Source organism: Abramis brama, assembly GCF_963993115.1.
Source record: "Abramis brama genome assembly, chromosome: 16".
Taxonomy (NCBI): Eukaryota; Metazoa; Chordata; class Actinopteri; order Cypriniformes; family Leuciscidae; genus Abramis; species Abramis brama.
In genome coordinates, this window is record NC_139978.1 from 26,169,068 (window position 1) to 26,185,904 (window position 16,837).

At 36.4% G+C, this 16,837-nt stretch overlaps 1 protein-coding gene across 2 annotated transcripts in view; it reads left to right on the forward strand.

Annotated features, from left to right (window-relative positions):
* adamts10 (ADAM metallopeptidase with thrombospondin type 1 motif, 10) overlaps window positions 1-16,837 on the forward strand; it is a 61,664-nt gene that overhangs the window by 41,142 nt on the left and 3,685 nt on the right. For both annotated transcript variants that reach the window (XM_084087526.1, XM_084087525.1), the window contains 8 exons: window positions 3,852-3,975; window positions 10,602-10,682; window positions 11,936-12,099; window positions 12,577-12,703; window positions 14,241-14,370; window positions 15,118-15,322; window positions 15,397-15,573; window positions 16,076-16,235. In XM_084087526.1, the coding sequence (XP_083943652.1) occupies window positions 3,852-3,975; window positions 10,602-10,682; window positions 11,936-12,099; window positions 12,577-12,703; window positions 14,241-14,370; window positions 15,118-15,322; window positions 15,397-15,573; window positions 16,076-16,235 (1,168 nt within the window). The remainder of the gene's footprint in view (window positions 1-3,851; window positions 3,976-10,601; window positions 10,683-11,935; window positions 12,100-12,576; window positions 12,704-14,240; window positions 14,371-15,117; window positions 15,323-15,396; window positions 15,574-16,075; window positions 16,236-16,837) is intronic.

The following is a 16,837-nucleotide window of genomic DNA, read 5'->3' on the forward strand; positions in this document are numbered from 1 at the left end:
TCAGTATTTGCTTTCTACCATGCACAAATAAAAATGTCACTGAACTTTTGCTGTGTAATTGTAACAATGAGCACTCAAATACACCAAACCAACAATTACTAAAAACACACACAAAAACTGATTTTGCACGGGCACTTTGCACTGCTCCCTGAATCGACGCGCTTATTCATTTGTGGATGTTAACTGAATCTGTAAGTCAGCTATGCTGTTTACTTCTGAATATTATAATTCATTCTGGTGCACTTAACGTTATCGCTACTGTGTAATAGTAGCCTATGCTATTCACCAACTAAACATATCCTATTCAATGCGTTCACAGTCTCTTTCACAGGCATCATTTGTAGTTGCCTATTCACAAACTGTTTGCTCAAGCATAGCGTTTTCTCTGAGTTCATTGTGCGTTTTCTACCATGCACAAATAAAAATGTCACTGAACTTTTGCTGTGTAATAGTAACAATGAGCACTCAAACACACCAAAGCAACAATTACTAAAAACACACACAAAAACGGATTTTGCACGGACATTTTGCACTAGTAGCTGTATAATTTCCTGTAAATTATAAAGAAAAAATATTTTATTAAATAATTATTAACAATAATAATAATTTTGATAGATAACCGCCACAAAAAGAATGATCAATTTATTTATATTTTCATTGTTCTTTACTACTACTACCACCACTACTACTACTATAATAATCTCCAACGCGCATTCACACAACAATAAACGCACTTTGCAGGTTAATATTTTGTAAATAAAGTGGTAAATTGTTTTTTTTTTGCGCAAACAAAGCACTCGCATCACTTCATAAAATTGAGGACAAACCATTGGAGTCACATGGATTACTTTAATGATGTCTTTACTACCTTTCTGGGGCTTGAAAGTGATAGTTGCTTAGGCTGTCAATGGAGGAACAGAAATCTCTCAGATTTGATTGAAAAGATCTCCATTTGTGTTCTGAAGATGAACAAAAGCCTTATGGGTTTGGAACGACATGAGGGTAATAGAGTAATTAATTATATAATTTTAATTTGTGGGGGGGGGGTAACTTTAAAGTTAAAGTTTAAAACTTAAACTTTAAGTTTAGTTTAAACTTAAACTAATCCTTTAAGTTTTCATAAATAAATGAATAATTATTTTTGTGGCAGCACCTGCCAAACTTACTGGCCCAACTGCCCAGCAGTGCCCTGAATTTGCATCTATTGCCTCATGTATGCTTAGTATAGTGCTCACATTGTAGTGTAATGCATTTATCATAGCTTGTCTCAGATTTCATGACCTTTGGTAATACTAAACGGTAGTGTCATTCCTTATAATGTTTTGGTACAACATTTAAAGCAATAAAAACATGAATATAACAATTAATGTTGGCATATTCTCTTCGGAGTCGTTAGCTAGTTACTGTGGTAAACATATGCCGCTAGTACTCATGGTGGTACTCACTTTGATGATTACCCTTCTTATTCAAAAGTAGAATGTGAAAATAGCCCAGCGGGGTGAGAGAGGTGAAATTAAATTCCGGTTTGGATCAAACAAAGTGTGAAAACAGCCTTAAAATGCTGTTTATTAGCATGTTTCATAATGCCATCTGTAGTGTATTTTATTTAGTGTTTCATTTTGTTGTACTGCACAGGACAGGCTGAATGTGCTACTTTGGAGTGAGTTGGGCTGGTTTATCTTTGCGCTGTTGTCCAGACCTGTGGTTGTTTTTATCAACAGTTCAGTTCAGTCCAGCCCTGTTCTGCTCTGCCCTAAATGCTGCAAGAACTCAGTGACCCCCCCCCCAGATCCATCTGTCCTCAGCGCACGCAGCTGAACATGATCACAGCGACTTCTCCCACCCTCCCCTTCGTCAACTCTCACCATTTCTCCATTTCTTTCCTTTCCTCCTCTCTTTCCTCTCTTCCTCCATCTCCTTTCCTCACTCATTCTCTCGGCTTTCTTATTTATGGTGCATATAAAAACCGGAGAACGGCAGGGGGAGAAATCAAAGTAGTGTTTGCAACCTCATGGTGGCTTAGCTTCCAAACAATAAGGGTTTGATTATGAAAGCAAGAGCTTTGAAGCACAAGGCATTAAAAGAGCCCGTGGAACCACGTGTCTCGAAGCTCGGCTCTGTTGGGTCCAGCACAGGACATGCCCTGCCTTCTCTGAGCGGCCACTGACTTACCATTGTTGGTTTGAGAAAATAGGTCACACATTTGCAGGTTATGGAATCTAGGCCAGGTCAACAAAAGTCTTTGGAGCTTTAGTGGGATTTTTGTGAAGTTGCACAGGCCTGGATTTGGAAAGTATCAAGCAGTTTCTAGTCTGCTGGTTACTGAGTTCATTTTGTGTTACCTTTTAGATCCTGACAGCAGAGACTCTTCGGTTTCTTCATCAATGGCCTGTTTTTGTGCAGATTTGGCCCCTCTGGAGAAACCTGCTTGGCTTTGCACAATGTCAATTTAAATGGATTGTGATGTCTCAAGTTCTGGGATTGCTCTCAAGATTATACATCAGTGTATTATGGTTGTCAAAAGTAACGTGTTAACACGTGCGATTAGTTAAATTTGTTACAATCATCCGAGCCTATGACTTAATTTCTTCTGTGTTATAGAAAAGAAGAAATATTAAAGGTCTTTTTACTGGTCTTTTTTACTGGTCTTTTTCTATGCAATTACAGTGAATGGAAACTCAAGCTTTCAAATTTCAAAAAGAATACAAAAGCACAATAAAATCATAAAAGTAGGAAAAGACTAAAATTGTTTCTCGGTGAAAAGCTGAATTTCTGCCCCTTGTCATTGGGGATTTCATGGGGTCTGGAGTCATAGTGCTAATTACTGTTGACTAAAATATGAGGGAAAACTTTGGGGAAAAAAAACTTTTATTTTGAAATTTTAACTCTTTATCAGTTATATTACAGCTTCTGGTTGTTCTGCCATTTTCAGTTCGAGCAAGAAGTCTATGCTATCCCTAATGTTTTATTTTACCCTTTTCCTGATACACTGTTTGTCTGTAAGTGATGTAAAGTTGATAATTTTTAAACCAAGCATAATTTATTAAATAGAGCATAGAAAATAGTTTTACAAATGTGTTAATTTGTATTGAGATATGCCTCATTACTCTGATAACAAAGAATGTTTTATACTTATTTGAATGTTTTGTTCTGCATTTGCAGTTTTGCAAATAAGATATGACTAATAACTTACAGTAAATTGAAGTTGAGACAGGTTACTTGCTATCAGTGGTAAAACTGAAAATATGAATGCACTAACAGTATTTTTAGAAGACTTCAAATGGAAAGAATCAATTTAAATACTGCAATCACAGTATAGACCTTATGTAGCCCCGCCCCTTTTCAGCGCTGCGCTCGTTGTCTTTTGACTTCCGGTCTGTATTTTCACATCGATTTTGCGTGTTTATTAATGAACGGCTCGTTTTAAAATCTTCCCGGTCGACTGACATTTGTTAAGTCATCTGCTTTAAACATTACAGTCCTCATGATAACTTTCGTTAACTTTACATTAAGTAAATCCACTTCAAAAGCTAATTACTCCTGTACAGCAGCGCCATAGAAATATACAGAGCGACCGCAAAAACGCAAGTTAAAAGACAATATTCTAAAGATGGCGGCGCCCTCGTTTCTCTGGTGGATAAGGTCTATATCGGGGTTGAAAATCAGCAAACTCTATATGGGATCAGCTTAATACACAGCATGCATTTTAATATTGCTTCATTTAAATTTGCACAGACAATGACACAAATGCAAAGTACATTATGTAGTGTAATATCTTCACATTTTACATTCTTTTTCTTCATTGTGACTTTTGCCTTAATCTCTAAATATGTGTATGTATCTGCATGCAGCATGTGGGCTGTGACCGGATTCTTGGCTCGGATGTTCGGGAAGATCGCTGCCGTACTTGTGGAGGAGATGGGAGCAGCTGCCAGATCATCGAGGGGGTCTTCAATGACTCCTTGTCTGAAGGAGGTACAGAGTGTGTGCACTTCAGTTTGAACTGGAACGATATGTAACAATATGTGCAAAAGAAGCATTGCTGAAATACCATTTCTCTCACTGAGGACCTGGTTGTTGAAAAGTTTCCACAGACAATTTCGTTTCAGACAAACAGTCTTGTGAAATAATGTTTTAGGTGTTAAAATATAAGCCCTCGATGGGATAGATTCAGTAAAAACAGCTTTTCTATTGACAGAGGTAAAGTATCTATTGCTGTGGATTTACAGCTGGTGTTAAAATATGATCACCTTATGTTAAACTAAAGCTCAATTCAGCACAGAGTTGGGTGCTAAAATATTGTTCCTCAGCCTTGAATAGAGCTAAAATCATTTATTTCTGGGCTCAATTCCATCATTGATGATTTAGTTTAACATAGGGAATCATATTTTAACACCAACTGTAAATCCACAGAAATAAAAACTTGCTTTACTCTGAAACAACTTTGCTTTTCTGCTGACGTCACTATAGATCACATGAATCAACATTCCAAAGCTATTTAGGCGTTGTCTTCGTAAACTCATTCATTATCATTTCCTGATGAATAAAAATGAAAAAAAAAATTATTTTCATACATTTTTCTGTTATACCTTGACAAAGGCTACTTTTTGTGCCGAAACATTGGTAATACAATAACTGCACACTCTAAGCACATTTTCTCTTTGCATCAATTAGAAATATGTCACGTTATGGAAATAAAATGAGTTGTGAACAGCAGTTCATGTTGATTTCAATACATCACACTTTCCGCCTATAGAAAGGGTTATTTAAGGGTACGTTTACACAAAGTTGTTTCTTTTTTGTTTTTTGTGTACAGGTGACAACGTTGTCAAAACAGTCCCTATTTCACAAATTCTTGATAACGGTATCGTTTTCAAATGTTTGAGTTTTCAGGCCCCCAAAACGCCATTGTCATATAAATGAATGGTCAAAACGGATGAAAAGTTTTCCGTTTTTAGTTGAAAGCAGTGCCGTGTGAATGGCCCCTAAAAGGGATGTTTGTGTACATTTTCTAGTGATCATGGGAGCAGAAATTAATTAGGATTCATTTTTGTAGTAGCGTTTGTGCCATTGCTTGATTTTCAGGGGCTAAAGCAATGCGAAAATCATGTGCAAATAAACAATGCGATAAAGAGGCACAAATTTATTCTCAGTAAATTTCCCCTTAGTATCTTTTAGAAGATGGATAATATATATATTTTTCTGTTAATGGTTAAGTGAAGCTTGCAAATGCACATGTGAGACTGCTATTTCTCTTATTAACTGAAGTAACACAAGCCTGGTGCCTGAATTGAGTAGCCCCCCCCTCAAACCGCAGAAATGTGTGTGTGACATGCTTTGAGGTACTGGGAGCAGCCTTGGCAAGTTCCTCTGGTGTCTGGGGGAGTATTTTGAGGCCTGGATCTAACCCAGAAGTCCAATTGAACTGGATTGTCCAGGACATAAGGGAGACTGTTGCTCCTTCCTTCAGTGGCCCACACCAACCTCTTTAAAACCCCTGATAATTCTTCTTTCCTGTTCTCCAGTTAGCACTTTCTCAGCCTGCGTCCAGAGAGTTGTCAGTAAACACGCTTCTCAATTAGCTATTGATGTCATGAACTGGAAAATGTTAAAACGAACTTGCACTTTGAGATTGGATCATAGTAAATGGTGTGAAAAAGTGGGAAAGGTTTTGCAGTTCTTCTAGTATAATTAATTTAATGTATTTCACTATAAAAAAAAATCCACAAATGTGTTGCAAGTTGTTTTAATGTTTCAAACCACCCTCCACCCTCTCTTTAAAAAATAATCTGATCGCTTTGCGCCATGTTCTGACACTGAACAGACGCGAGTATTCATTGAGCATGTCAAGAACTAAATGAAAATCAGCTCACTGTACAAGAAAAGGAAGGATGGAGATGGAGGCCAAAAGCAGTTTAATGGTAGAGTGCAAAAATGAGTTTACAGTAAACGACAAGTAAAATGTTATTTTTATAGCACCTTTTAAAACAGTGTTTACAAAGTACAGTAGGCATGAGAGAAATGAAATCTGCAGGCTAAGGATAAAATACATAGAAATAAGAGAATATGAAAACAAAATGCAAGAAATAAGATAACTACTGTACCTGTCAAAGGTTTGGAAACATTAAAAAAAATTGTTTTTATAGAAATTATTCTAACATGCTGATTTGGTGCTTAAGAAACATTTCTTATTATTATCAATGTTGAAAACACTCGTGCTGCTCAATATTTTTATGGAAACTGTGATACATTGTATTCAGAATTCTTTGATTAAATATAAAGTTGAAATCTAATTATTTTGTAACAGTGTAAAAGTCATTACTGGTACTGTTGTTCTGTCCACACACATATCAACATAACGCAATATCAACATATATCAGTGTACATTCTCCACCAGGCCATATTCATTTTTACATTTTATTCTTAAAAAAGTTAAGGAACAAAGAGTGATAAACAGTAAAGGGGCCCTAAATTTCTGTCGATGGCCCTCTTCAGACTTTAGATGTGTTTAGAGAATGTGTTTTAAAATCCCTTTATGGAAACTCAAAAAATGTGTGTAAGTGAACATCGTGCTTCAGGTCAGATATGTGTTGGACAGCTGCCTTGATGTTGAGGGGTGCTCAGGGATTCCAGACGTTCTGAAAAGGCGTTTCATAATTACCTGTTCACATGCAAGGCCCAAGTCATAAACACTGGGATACAGGATCTGAGCCATGCAAAATTCCTTCCTATAGTCTGTTCTGAAACAGACACTCTTCAGTCAGGATGAGGGTTTAGTGAGAAACGGGAGTGATCTGAAAAAACTGAATCTTGGTTTTCACAAAAATATTAAGCAGCATTTTCAAAATTGATCTAGAAATAACAAATGCGAACACCAAATAAGTATATTAGGATGATTTCTGAAGTATCATGTGACACTGAAGACTGGAGTAAGGATGCTGAAAATTCAGCTTTGCCATCACAGGTATAAATTACATTTTAAAATAGAATAAAATAGAAAGCTTTTTTTGAAATTGCAATAATATTTCACAATATTACAGTTTTTACTGTGTTTTTGGTCAGTTAACTGCAGCCTTGGTGAGCATAAGAGACTTTTCAAAAACATAACAAATCTGACCAACCTCAAACCTTTTAACAGTAGTGTATGTTAATTGCTTAAATAAAAGGGCATTGTAAAGAGTGACCAAACTCTTTCCCAGTATGCTGACTAAAGAAGAGCTCTAGTTGATCTAGTTACTGTTTGAAATAATTTTGCATGTAAATATCTGGTGTTTGGTGATATGAGAGTCTAGAGTGTGTACTGTGGTAGAGACCTGCTACGGTGAAGTCTTGGCTCTTGAATATTAATACATGGTACAATGGGTTATCTAGCCACATCTGCACAACCTAATTAATATTCATGACCTAAATCATTACCATAACATGATGTCACAACCAGCCATCAACACTGATCTAATGAACAGGTATATGACACTGAAATTCTGTGGAAGGGTTGTGATGCTGTTTTAGAAGATAGCAGAGGTTTGAATGTGAGCCGGTTTGGTGTGGGTGGTGTGTTGAATGGCAGGCTGCTGGCTCTGTGCTGGACTGAAGGTTATTCTCAGCTGCAGGAACTGTAGTGGGCCACTCCCTGGGCGGGCAGCGGGAAAACATTGACCGCAGTGGCTAGCCGAGGCTGAGATGATAGGCTATTCTTGGCTCTGGCTGTATTTGTGAGTTCAGGGTTCTTGAGGGTACAAACACAATTTAGACACAAAGAAACAGTTTATTTAAAATGTGGTCAATAAAAGAGAAGCTTCCAGTCATTGTGTGACCAAAACCACACAAATGATTACTAGTGGTTCTTGTCTGCCTGCTTCTCTCTCTCTGTGTATATGTGTGTGTGTGTGTGTGTGTGCGGATATGAGTACTCTAGTATATTCTTATTCAGAACCAGTTCCATTCATTTAAAAGGTTTTCATAACTTTTGATTCTGTAAAGCAGTTCTTGAATATGCATGCATATATATTAGGGGTGTAACGATACCCTCATGTCACGATTCGATACATTTCAAGATACTGAACTCACGATATGATATTATTGCGATACTCCAAGACATATAGTAAAAGGTTAACAAAAAATGTACTGTTGATTAAAATGCAAAATTTGGTGTTACATTTGTGGGTGTAAATCAATAGGCTTGGACTTGGTGCTGATAACCTAATGCACAGGACAATGGCGACACCAGAATAAAAATATTCATGATTCTGAATCTGAAAATACAGAATTATTTCAGACAAATACGCTTGCACTCTGTCCCTGACTAGATATATTTAAAATAATGTAGGCCACTTTTTTACTGGTAACATAAGACATTTGGCATTATCAGGACCCACAAATATTCCCCGACTGCATTATTATACATTAAATTCAACATTATATATAGCACTGTTTAATGTAGTTCTGACACTAAAACTGAAAACTTGAATTTTTTCCTCACACAGAAATTTTATTTTGGGTGAACTATATACTGTACAATACATACTGTTACTATCTACAATACATATTGTTGCATTTTTGTATTGCGATTAGGGCTGTCAAAGTTAGCGCGTTAATAAAGCGTTAACGCAAAATCATATTAACGGCACTCATTTTTTTAACGGGCGATTAACGCAGCGCATATTTTCTGTTTGACCCGTGGCCCAACCCCTAGTTGGAGAAATGGAGATACACAGTGTTGGCAACTTAGCGACATTGCAGACCCCTTTAGCGATTTTTTTTCCTTCAACAAAGCGCCCAAACCTTATTTAGTTTCTGAGAATCTACCGGTACCGCCGGTACTGCTCTCTCAGCACGCGCGCGCGCCTCTCTCTCTCTCTCTCTCTCTCTCTCTCTCTCTCTGCGTCTCGTGCGGAGGAGCAGCGCTTTAATTCAGTTAAACAGATATTATGTTGCTTCTCTAATTTTACAAATATACACGGATATTGTCTTTAGCTTATGTGTATTTGATTTCATCAGACGACGGCTCGATTATCAGAATTTTTGTGCAGATTAACGTCTTGGAAAGGAGAGCTGTTTATGTGTCGCGTTTCAGTCACCATTTCAAATTCATTCCGTTGTTTGACAACAGAAACAGTAAAATATACCAATGAAAACAGTTTTATTGAGAATTTAGCTTCATCAAAATGGGCACAGAGAGAGACAAACTACAATGTAATAATAAATGCTAAATGTACATTTGACTGCCCTGTCATGCAAAAATCTAAACTTTTTTTGTTAGTAAATTGATCAGTGCAAAGAAAGAGAAGTAATGGGAACATGGTATTTCTTTGTTCTTTCTACATGTCTAATAGACATGAACAAGTTCTTTGAAAAAACATCTATGACCTTTGAAACATGTCTCGTCTTCATGCTCTATATTGACTATGGTTTCAATAATAAACATACATTTGCATAAAGCATCTATATTTATCCATGCCCACGTTGATTAGAGTATTACAAACTTGAAAAGTATTAATTTAAGGTATATTTAGAACAAATAAAAAAATGTGCGATTAAATGCGATTAATCAAGAGTTAACTCACGACAATCATGCGATTAATCGATTAAAAATTTTAATCGATTGACAGCCCTAATTGCGATATATTGTGACAAGATATATTGTTGCACCCCTAATATATATATATATATATATATATATATATAAATAATGGTGCGTCCTGCACAACTAATTCAATTCCCGAACAATTGACTATTGAACCTGTTGTATTTAGTGAATCAAAAACATGTATGAGTCAGTTGGAATTATAACAGAATTAATCTGATAATCTGACTCAGTCATTTCATCATGACTCCAAAAAGCATGATTAATGTATTATGATGAGAAGTATTATAAACATGAAAGAGCAAATTAATTTGCTTTTAGTATTTTTAATGTACTTTTTATTTAATTTAGTTCAGACCAATTATTGGATCTCATTTATTTTAGCCGCCTCATTAAAATATACAGTATACTATATATTATTTTATGTATTAATATGAAAAATTATATATATGAAGCAATACCACCTTTGTGCTGCATTTGGCAACTGAATATTGAGAGAAATAAATGCAATAAGAATTGCTTTTCTTATTTATATATCTTCCTCAAAAGTAGTATAAAAATCTCTTATTAAATCTTTAGGGAAAGAAAATCATTTATATGAATCAGAACCAGAATCAGTAAATTCTTTAGGAATTCCATTCTTAGTTGATGATTTATTATGTTGTTGAACAGTCTTCACCACATTGCCTCCTGACTCTTGACAACAAAATCTATGTCGGTGGCAGGACTGTATGGAAAAATTTGTTTGGCTCTTTTCTTTTTTTACTCATTTGTCAGAGGCTGAAGTTGTTTGCAAGCTTGTGGTGGAATCTGGCCTTAAACACGTGTGTTGGGCAGCAGAACTGAGAGACGTTGCCCAGGAATTCATTCGGAATCTCAAACCTCTGCATATCCCATCACAGTCACTCTCAGTGAAGCACCACTAACTGCATTGTTCTCTTGCTATGAATAAGTGTGTGTGTGTGTGTGTGTGTGTGTGTGTGTGTGTGTGTCCGTGCGTGTGTCCACTCTCTCTTAGGTTATGAGGAGGTGGTCAGAATCCCCAAAGGATCTGTATTCATACACATCCAAGAGCTCAACGTCTCTAACAATTACTTGGGTGAGACAATATTTTTCATGGTTTTACTCAAATATGAGCCTCTCAGAGGAACTAATAAACTGTTGGAGTTAGTAGATTCTGTAAAGAGCTTCCCCGCTGAATTGCAAGCATAATCTGAGAGGGCTTTATTGTGCCTCATGGCTCAGCTAAGATTACTTGTGCCTTTTCAAATTTTTAAATTGTTAACCCATGGTCATTTACCCAGAGTTATCTTGTTCAATGTTTTACACTGTTCATTCATACTTCACCCTGGGCTAGTAATTAATCTTGAGTAGTCAGGTTTCCAGATTTTACAAATGTGCTTTTGTGAACCTTTGGTTAATATTTGTGTATTTATGAGATTATTGCATTCGCTCACAAAACATTTGCTTTGCAAAAGCATAGAAATATAGTTTTTCCTCCCATCTCATATTATTTCAATCAGTTTTGAGTTTTCTCACAAAGTGGAACGCTAAACTGGTGATGTAATAGTATTAATTGGGAGGAAAAGCCATGGAAGCTTGTTTCCGTCACGGAATACAATTTTTTTTTAAAGAGAATTGCGACTTTTTATCTCACAATTCTGACTTTTTTCCAATTGCGTTATCGCAATTGCAAGTTATAATGTCAGAATTGTGGCATATAAACTTGCAATTGCGAGAAATAAAGTCCGAATTGTGAGTTTATACCTCGCAATTCTGACGACTTCTCTCAGAATTGTGAGATTAACTCGCAATTGCTAGTTTTAAAGTCCAATTCTGAGGGAAAAAATATTCTGACTTTATAACATCCAATTGCATCTTTTGTGACTTTATATCTCTCGATTCTTAGAAAAAAAGTTTTTTACTTTTTTATTCCATGTCGGAAACAATCTTCCATCATATTTAAATGCTTTTGTGAGCAAACTCAAAGTTTCTTGGGGGAACACAAAACTTTCCCTTCCTTTTTTTATATTTTTCCCATAGCCCTTAGGGGCTTTATGAGTTTGATTAGATGCCTTTTGCTAAAACAACTCTGTATAGTATTTTATACTTTGGTTAGTGAAGCTTTGTGGCATTATCCCCAAATTGTGGTGCCAGACTTAACAGTTCCAACTTCCTTTTTATAAGTGTCAAACTTTATTTAACCAAGGGTTCAAGGTGTACCCAAACCCTGGGGTTAGTCAGAGCATGAAAAGCCTGTAAATTAACAGTTAATTTGTCTTTTTTTCACGTTGAAGAGTCTGCTGTGTATTGAGGCATGTTGATTATTAACCCTTTCCATGATAACCACAGTGTTGAAGAGCAAGGGGGATCAGTACTTCATCAACGGCAAGCTGACCATCGACACTCCACGACGCTTTGACATCGCAGGAACCACCTTCCACTATCGCCGACCCACCAATGAACCGGAGACCCTGGAAGCACTTGGACCCACCAACATGACCCTGATCGTCATGGTAATGCAGAGATGCTGGGTGGTCTGCTCAAGCAGGATATTTGTGCACTGCTTGTGTTGGTACAGATGCCTCAGAATTTAGACAGCTGCAATGTATTTGCTAAGTGTAATTTTCGGTGTAAATGTTATTTCAAGCTGAAATGTGTAATTTTTTTCATGAGTACTCCTGTCCCGTTTTAATATGCTGAGAGAACAATGAGTAAGCCATTTGTAGATTTATTGCCCTGAGAAATTTAAACAATGTGTTTCTTTGTGCTGTCAAAACATTGCTTGTTTTTTTAGCATTCAGATCAGCCCTATACTGAAACCATAACGTGGGTTTGGCTCAGGAATATCTGTTTATTCTAGCAATGGAAGATGGGGAGTTTTTTGCGAAACCTGTTATAAAACAATTATTATTTAATAACTATCCAGCTTCATTAAAATGCTGAACGTTTGAAATCAAAGAGTCGAAAGTCACTTGTGTGGTGTGTTGCAGGTTTTGGTCCGTGAGGAGAATCCTGGGATCCATTACCGTTTTAACCCACCTGTCAACAGAGATCCACTGAGCGTTTATGCCTGGCATTATACATCCTGGTCCCGCTGCTCTGCGTTGTGTGCAGGAGGTAACAGTTTTCTGTCTGTTATGGTTGAATGGTCTCTTCACTTACACACATAAGGAAATTATTCACACATGAAAGTGGCATTTAAAGGTTTTCCTCAAAAAAACTGAATTTAAATGGTGTACGCATTCACAATGATTGCTAAATGCACAAGAAAATCAAGCTGTCCAACACAGTTCACATAAACAATGCAAATTTCCCATGTCTGCCTGTTAGGATGTGTGTGAACCGTTTGAAAGCCTGGGAAACCTGGACTGTATATACCAAAAACACAAGCTTTGATATCACTTCCTATGCTCAAGCTCTTTCCCCTTTATTCTTGTATTCATGCTTTGTGAGTTAATGACCCGTATTTATCTTGCTGATAAGAAACTATTAGCTGTGGCTCAGAACTAATTTGCTGTCGAAAACATGGAATCTGTTCCAGAATCGCTTAAAGGCGTCATGAAGGTTGTTCGTTAACAGCTGTAATGGAAAAGGCAATCCCACAATGCATTAAAATAAATGCAAAATGGCGGGCAAAGCAAAATAAGCATTTATTATAATACTGTGAAGTTTTGATTAAAAATATGGATGCACAATATATCGTATTATATCAGTTACCAGCCAGTGTTAGAAATGCATAGATATTGCTCCATACTGAATATATGTCTGCCGATATTAGATATTATGCATGCTCATTTCTCCTATTTTTACTTCTAGATTACCTTTGCCATCATGTAACACTCAAAGTTAACATTTAACACTGTTAGTAGTCTTTAGCATATTTCAAAATGAATATCTATTTTTCATACTGTACATTATAATGTTGTGATATCTAAATGAACTTTATTTACTTTTTTTCAGGTTATATACACTATAATTCAAAAGTTTGGGGAGATTATTTGATCAAAATATAGTAAAACAGTAATATTGTGAAATATTACTACAATTTAAAATAACTGTTTCCTATTTTAATATAGTTTAAAATGTAATTTATTCCTGTGATGGCAAAGCTGAATTTTCATCTTCGATACTGTCTTCAATAAGTCTTCAGTGTCAAATCATTCACAAATCATTCTAATATGCTGATTTGTTTTTGATAAATTTAATGAATCTTTGCTGAATAAAAGATCTGACCCCAAACTTCTGAACGGTAGTATATACAAAAAAAAATATAGTATAGAATTACTGAATATAGAATTAGCCTTTTATCTGCTATTGCCCAAAAAATTAAATTAATTATCAGCTTTTTGGTATCAGGCCAGAACTGTTATGTTTGTCACAAATTTAGTGGCCTTATAAAAGGTTCCAATTCAGTTAGGATGCTGCCTTAGATGGCAGATGTCTGTTTAGGCGGTAAGCAGCAAGGCAGCTCGCTAGATTTTGGAACAGAGCCATAACCACAACGGATCAAAACCGTAATAACTTCACAGGGACTCTGTGTTTACACGAAGACAAGAATGAAACAGCACTGACACCAAAGCTTCATGTTTGTATGATTAGGGATTGTGATAATCTAGTGTGATTTACACAGCAAAGACTTTTCTCTGTGTCACAGGGGTTCAAGTCCAGCAGGTAGTGTGCAAGAAACAAGCTGACCTCTCTGTGATTTACAACCATTTCTGTGACAAGAAGAACAAGCCCAAAGACAAGAAAAGACCGTGCAACTTGGAGCCCTGCCCTCCAATGTGGGTGTTCTGTATGTGTTTGTGTGTGGCATTAACATCCATTCTGAGTGATCCAAACACATATGCACTGTGCTAAATACAGGTGTAAATGGCATGCTTATGGGAACATATGGTAATTCGATCATGCAAACCACATTCAGACTTGGTCAGGGATGCATATGGCCACATCCGATTTGTAGTAAATGCTACAAATGCTATGTTTTCCAGATATTATCAAAAGACCACCAATTTGCCAGTCACTGTTGTACCAACCATTTGCTAATTAGTATAATTTTTATGATTTTTTCATTTGTAATATATTTTTTTAATGTTTTTCAATACAAAATAATGATATATTACAAATTACAAACTTTCTGATTTTTATATATATATAGAGAGAGAGAGAGAGAGAGAGAGAGAGAGAGGGAATGATGGCACCACATTGATCAGGCATACCGAAGATGTATATATATGAATCAGAAAGTTTGTAATTTGTAATGTATCATTATTTTGTATTGAAAAACATAAAAAAAACCATATTATAAATGAAAAAAAAATCATAAAAATTATACTAATTAGCAAATGGTTGGTACAACAGTGAAAAATTATATATATTATAAAAAATTATAACTTTTTGTTTTGTTTTTTTTATCTTAGATTTCTAAACTCTACTGTACATGCACAAGACTTCACATAACATCGTCGGTATGCCTGATCAATGTGGTGCCATCATTCCCTGATATCTGTTGGTATGTGTGTTTCTGTCAGGTGGTGGACAGGAGACTGGTCAGAATGCAGTCGGAGCTGTAACAGAGGTGTGCGCACACGGGAAGTGCTGTGTAAGAGGAAGATCTCAGCTACAGAGGAGAAAGTCCTGGATGACGTGGCCTGCACCCCACCTCGGCCTTCCATCACCGAGCCCTGCAACAACCACAGCTGCCCACCAGAATGGCATGCCCTGGACTGGTCTGAGGTACAGTAGAAGAACATCTATTTTCGGTTATTTGGTAAGGTCTCTCTTAATCTGTTGGGATTTTTCTTTTACAGTGTACTCCTAGCTGTGGTCCTGGTTATAGGTACAGGGTGATTTTATGTAGAAGTGGAGAGAACGGTGAAACATTGGCAGAGTCAGAGTGCCCGAAACAAAGCCGTCCGACCACCAGGGTGCGCTGCAACATACAACGTTGCCCACCACCTCAGTGGGTTACAGGACCTTGGGGAGAGGTGAGATCTAATTCAAAACAGTGAGATTGTCACTTTGTGATACAAACACATTTATTACAAACACTTAAAACATCTGACATAAGTGTTAATGTTTAAGCTAAATTAGATTATGACTTGGATAGCTGTAAATGGCAAAAACATAATAGTGAGACCCAGCAAATAAAAACATCAATCTAATGTTTAGTGCACAAAGGAAAAAATATTTAACATTTACATTTTATGTATTTTTCATTCATTCATTCATTCATTCATTCAGTCAAATAAATAGAAATGTTTCAAAAACGAAGACTTCCAAACTTATACATAATTCTTAATTTTGTTATATCATTTTTTTTTGGTGTCTTCCCAGCAGGTGAAAACATGCACTGAATTGAGTTTAAAAATGTTAAAAGACAAAAAAAATAGTTGCTGGGTCCATATATGTGAAAATCCATGTGAACTTTCCAAGTTTCTTTTCTTATACATGTTCCATGTCCTTTTTGTGTCTGTGTGTGTGTTCTAGTGCTCAGCTAGGTGCGGTATGGGTCAGGAGATTCGTTTAGTGCAGTGTCTGACACACACTGGCCAGCCATCCAACGAGTGCCCTGAGACACATCGTCCCGCCTCCATGCAGCAGTGCAAGAGCAAGTGTGACCACAGTGGCCCTACAGATAACCCTGAAGGTTAGAGGACTCAATTTGCATACCATCTGGCCAATGTATAAATGTAATAATAGCATGCTACAAATCATAGTATCTTGAAGTTATTTTGGCAAAAATGTCCCACAATCTACTGCTCTTTTAGCTTTAACAACTATGCTGACGCAATTTTAGGATAGTAGCATGTCCCAAAACTGATATACTGTCTTACTACAGTGCTGCAGTGATGACATATTTTCGTAGGCCAACCCAGAAGTTAGCATCACCCTGGTTCAGGCTCAACAAAAACCCAAGGAATTTTCCACAGATTTTTGGATTATTGCAGAAAATAAGCTCTGTGACCAACAAAAGTTTATGATTCTTAAACATTTTGTTCATCACGATCTTCACAAATGAACACAACGTCTGATTTTCGAAGCCCAAATACAATGGCCAGAAGTAAAAAATCTAAACGTAGACTACAAACGAACTACCATTAACCTTCAGTCTTTATTAAAAAACATTTTCTCTGAAAGTTGAAAGTTTAGCCACTTGTTAGCAACTGTCATTTTCAGGACAAGTAAAAGCTTTAAAAAGAAATCTAAATGATAAGAGGCTAAAACCAGCCCGAAAAGTCGCTAAATGTC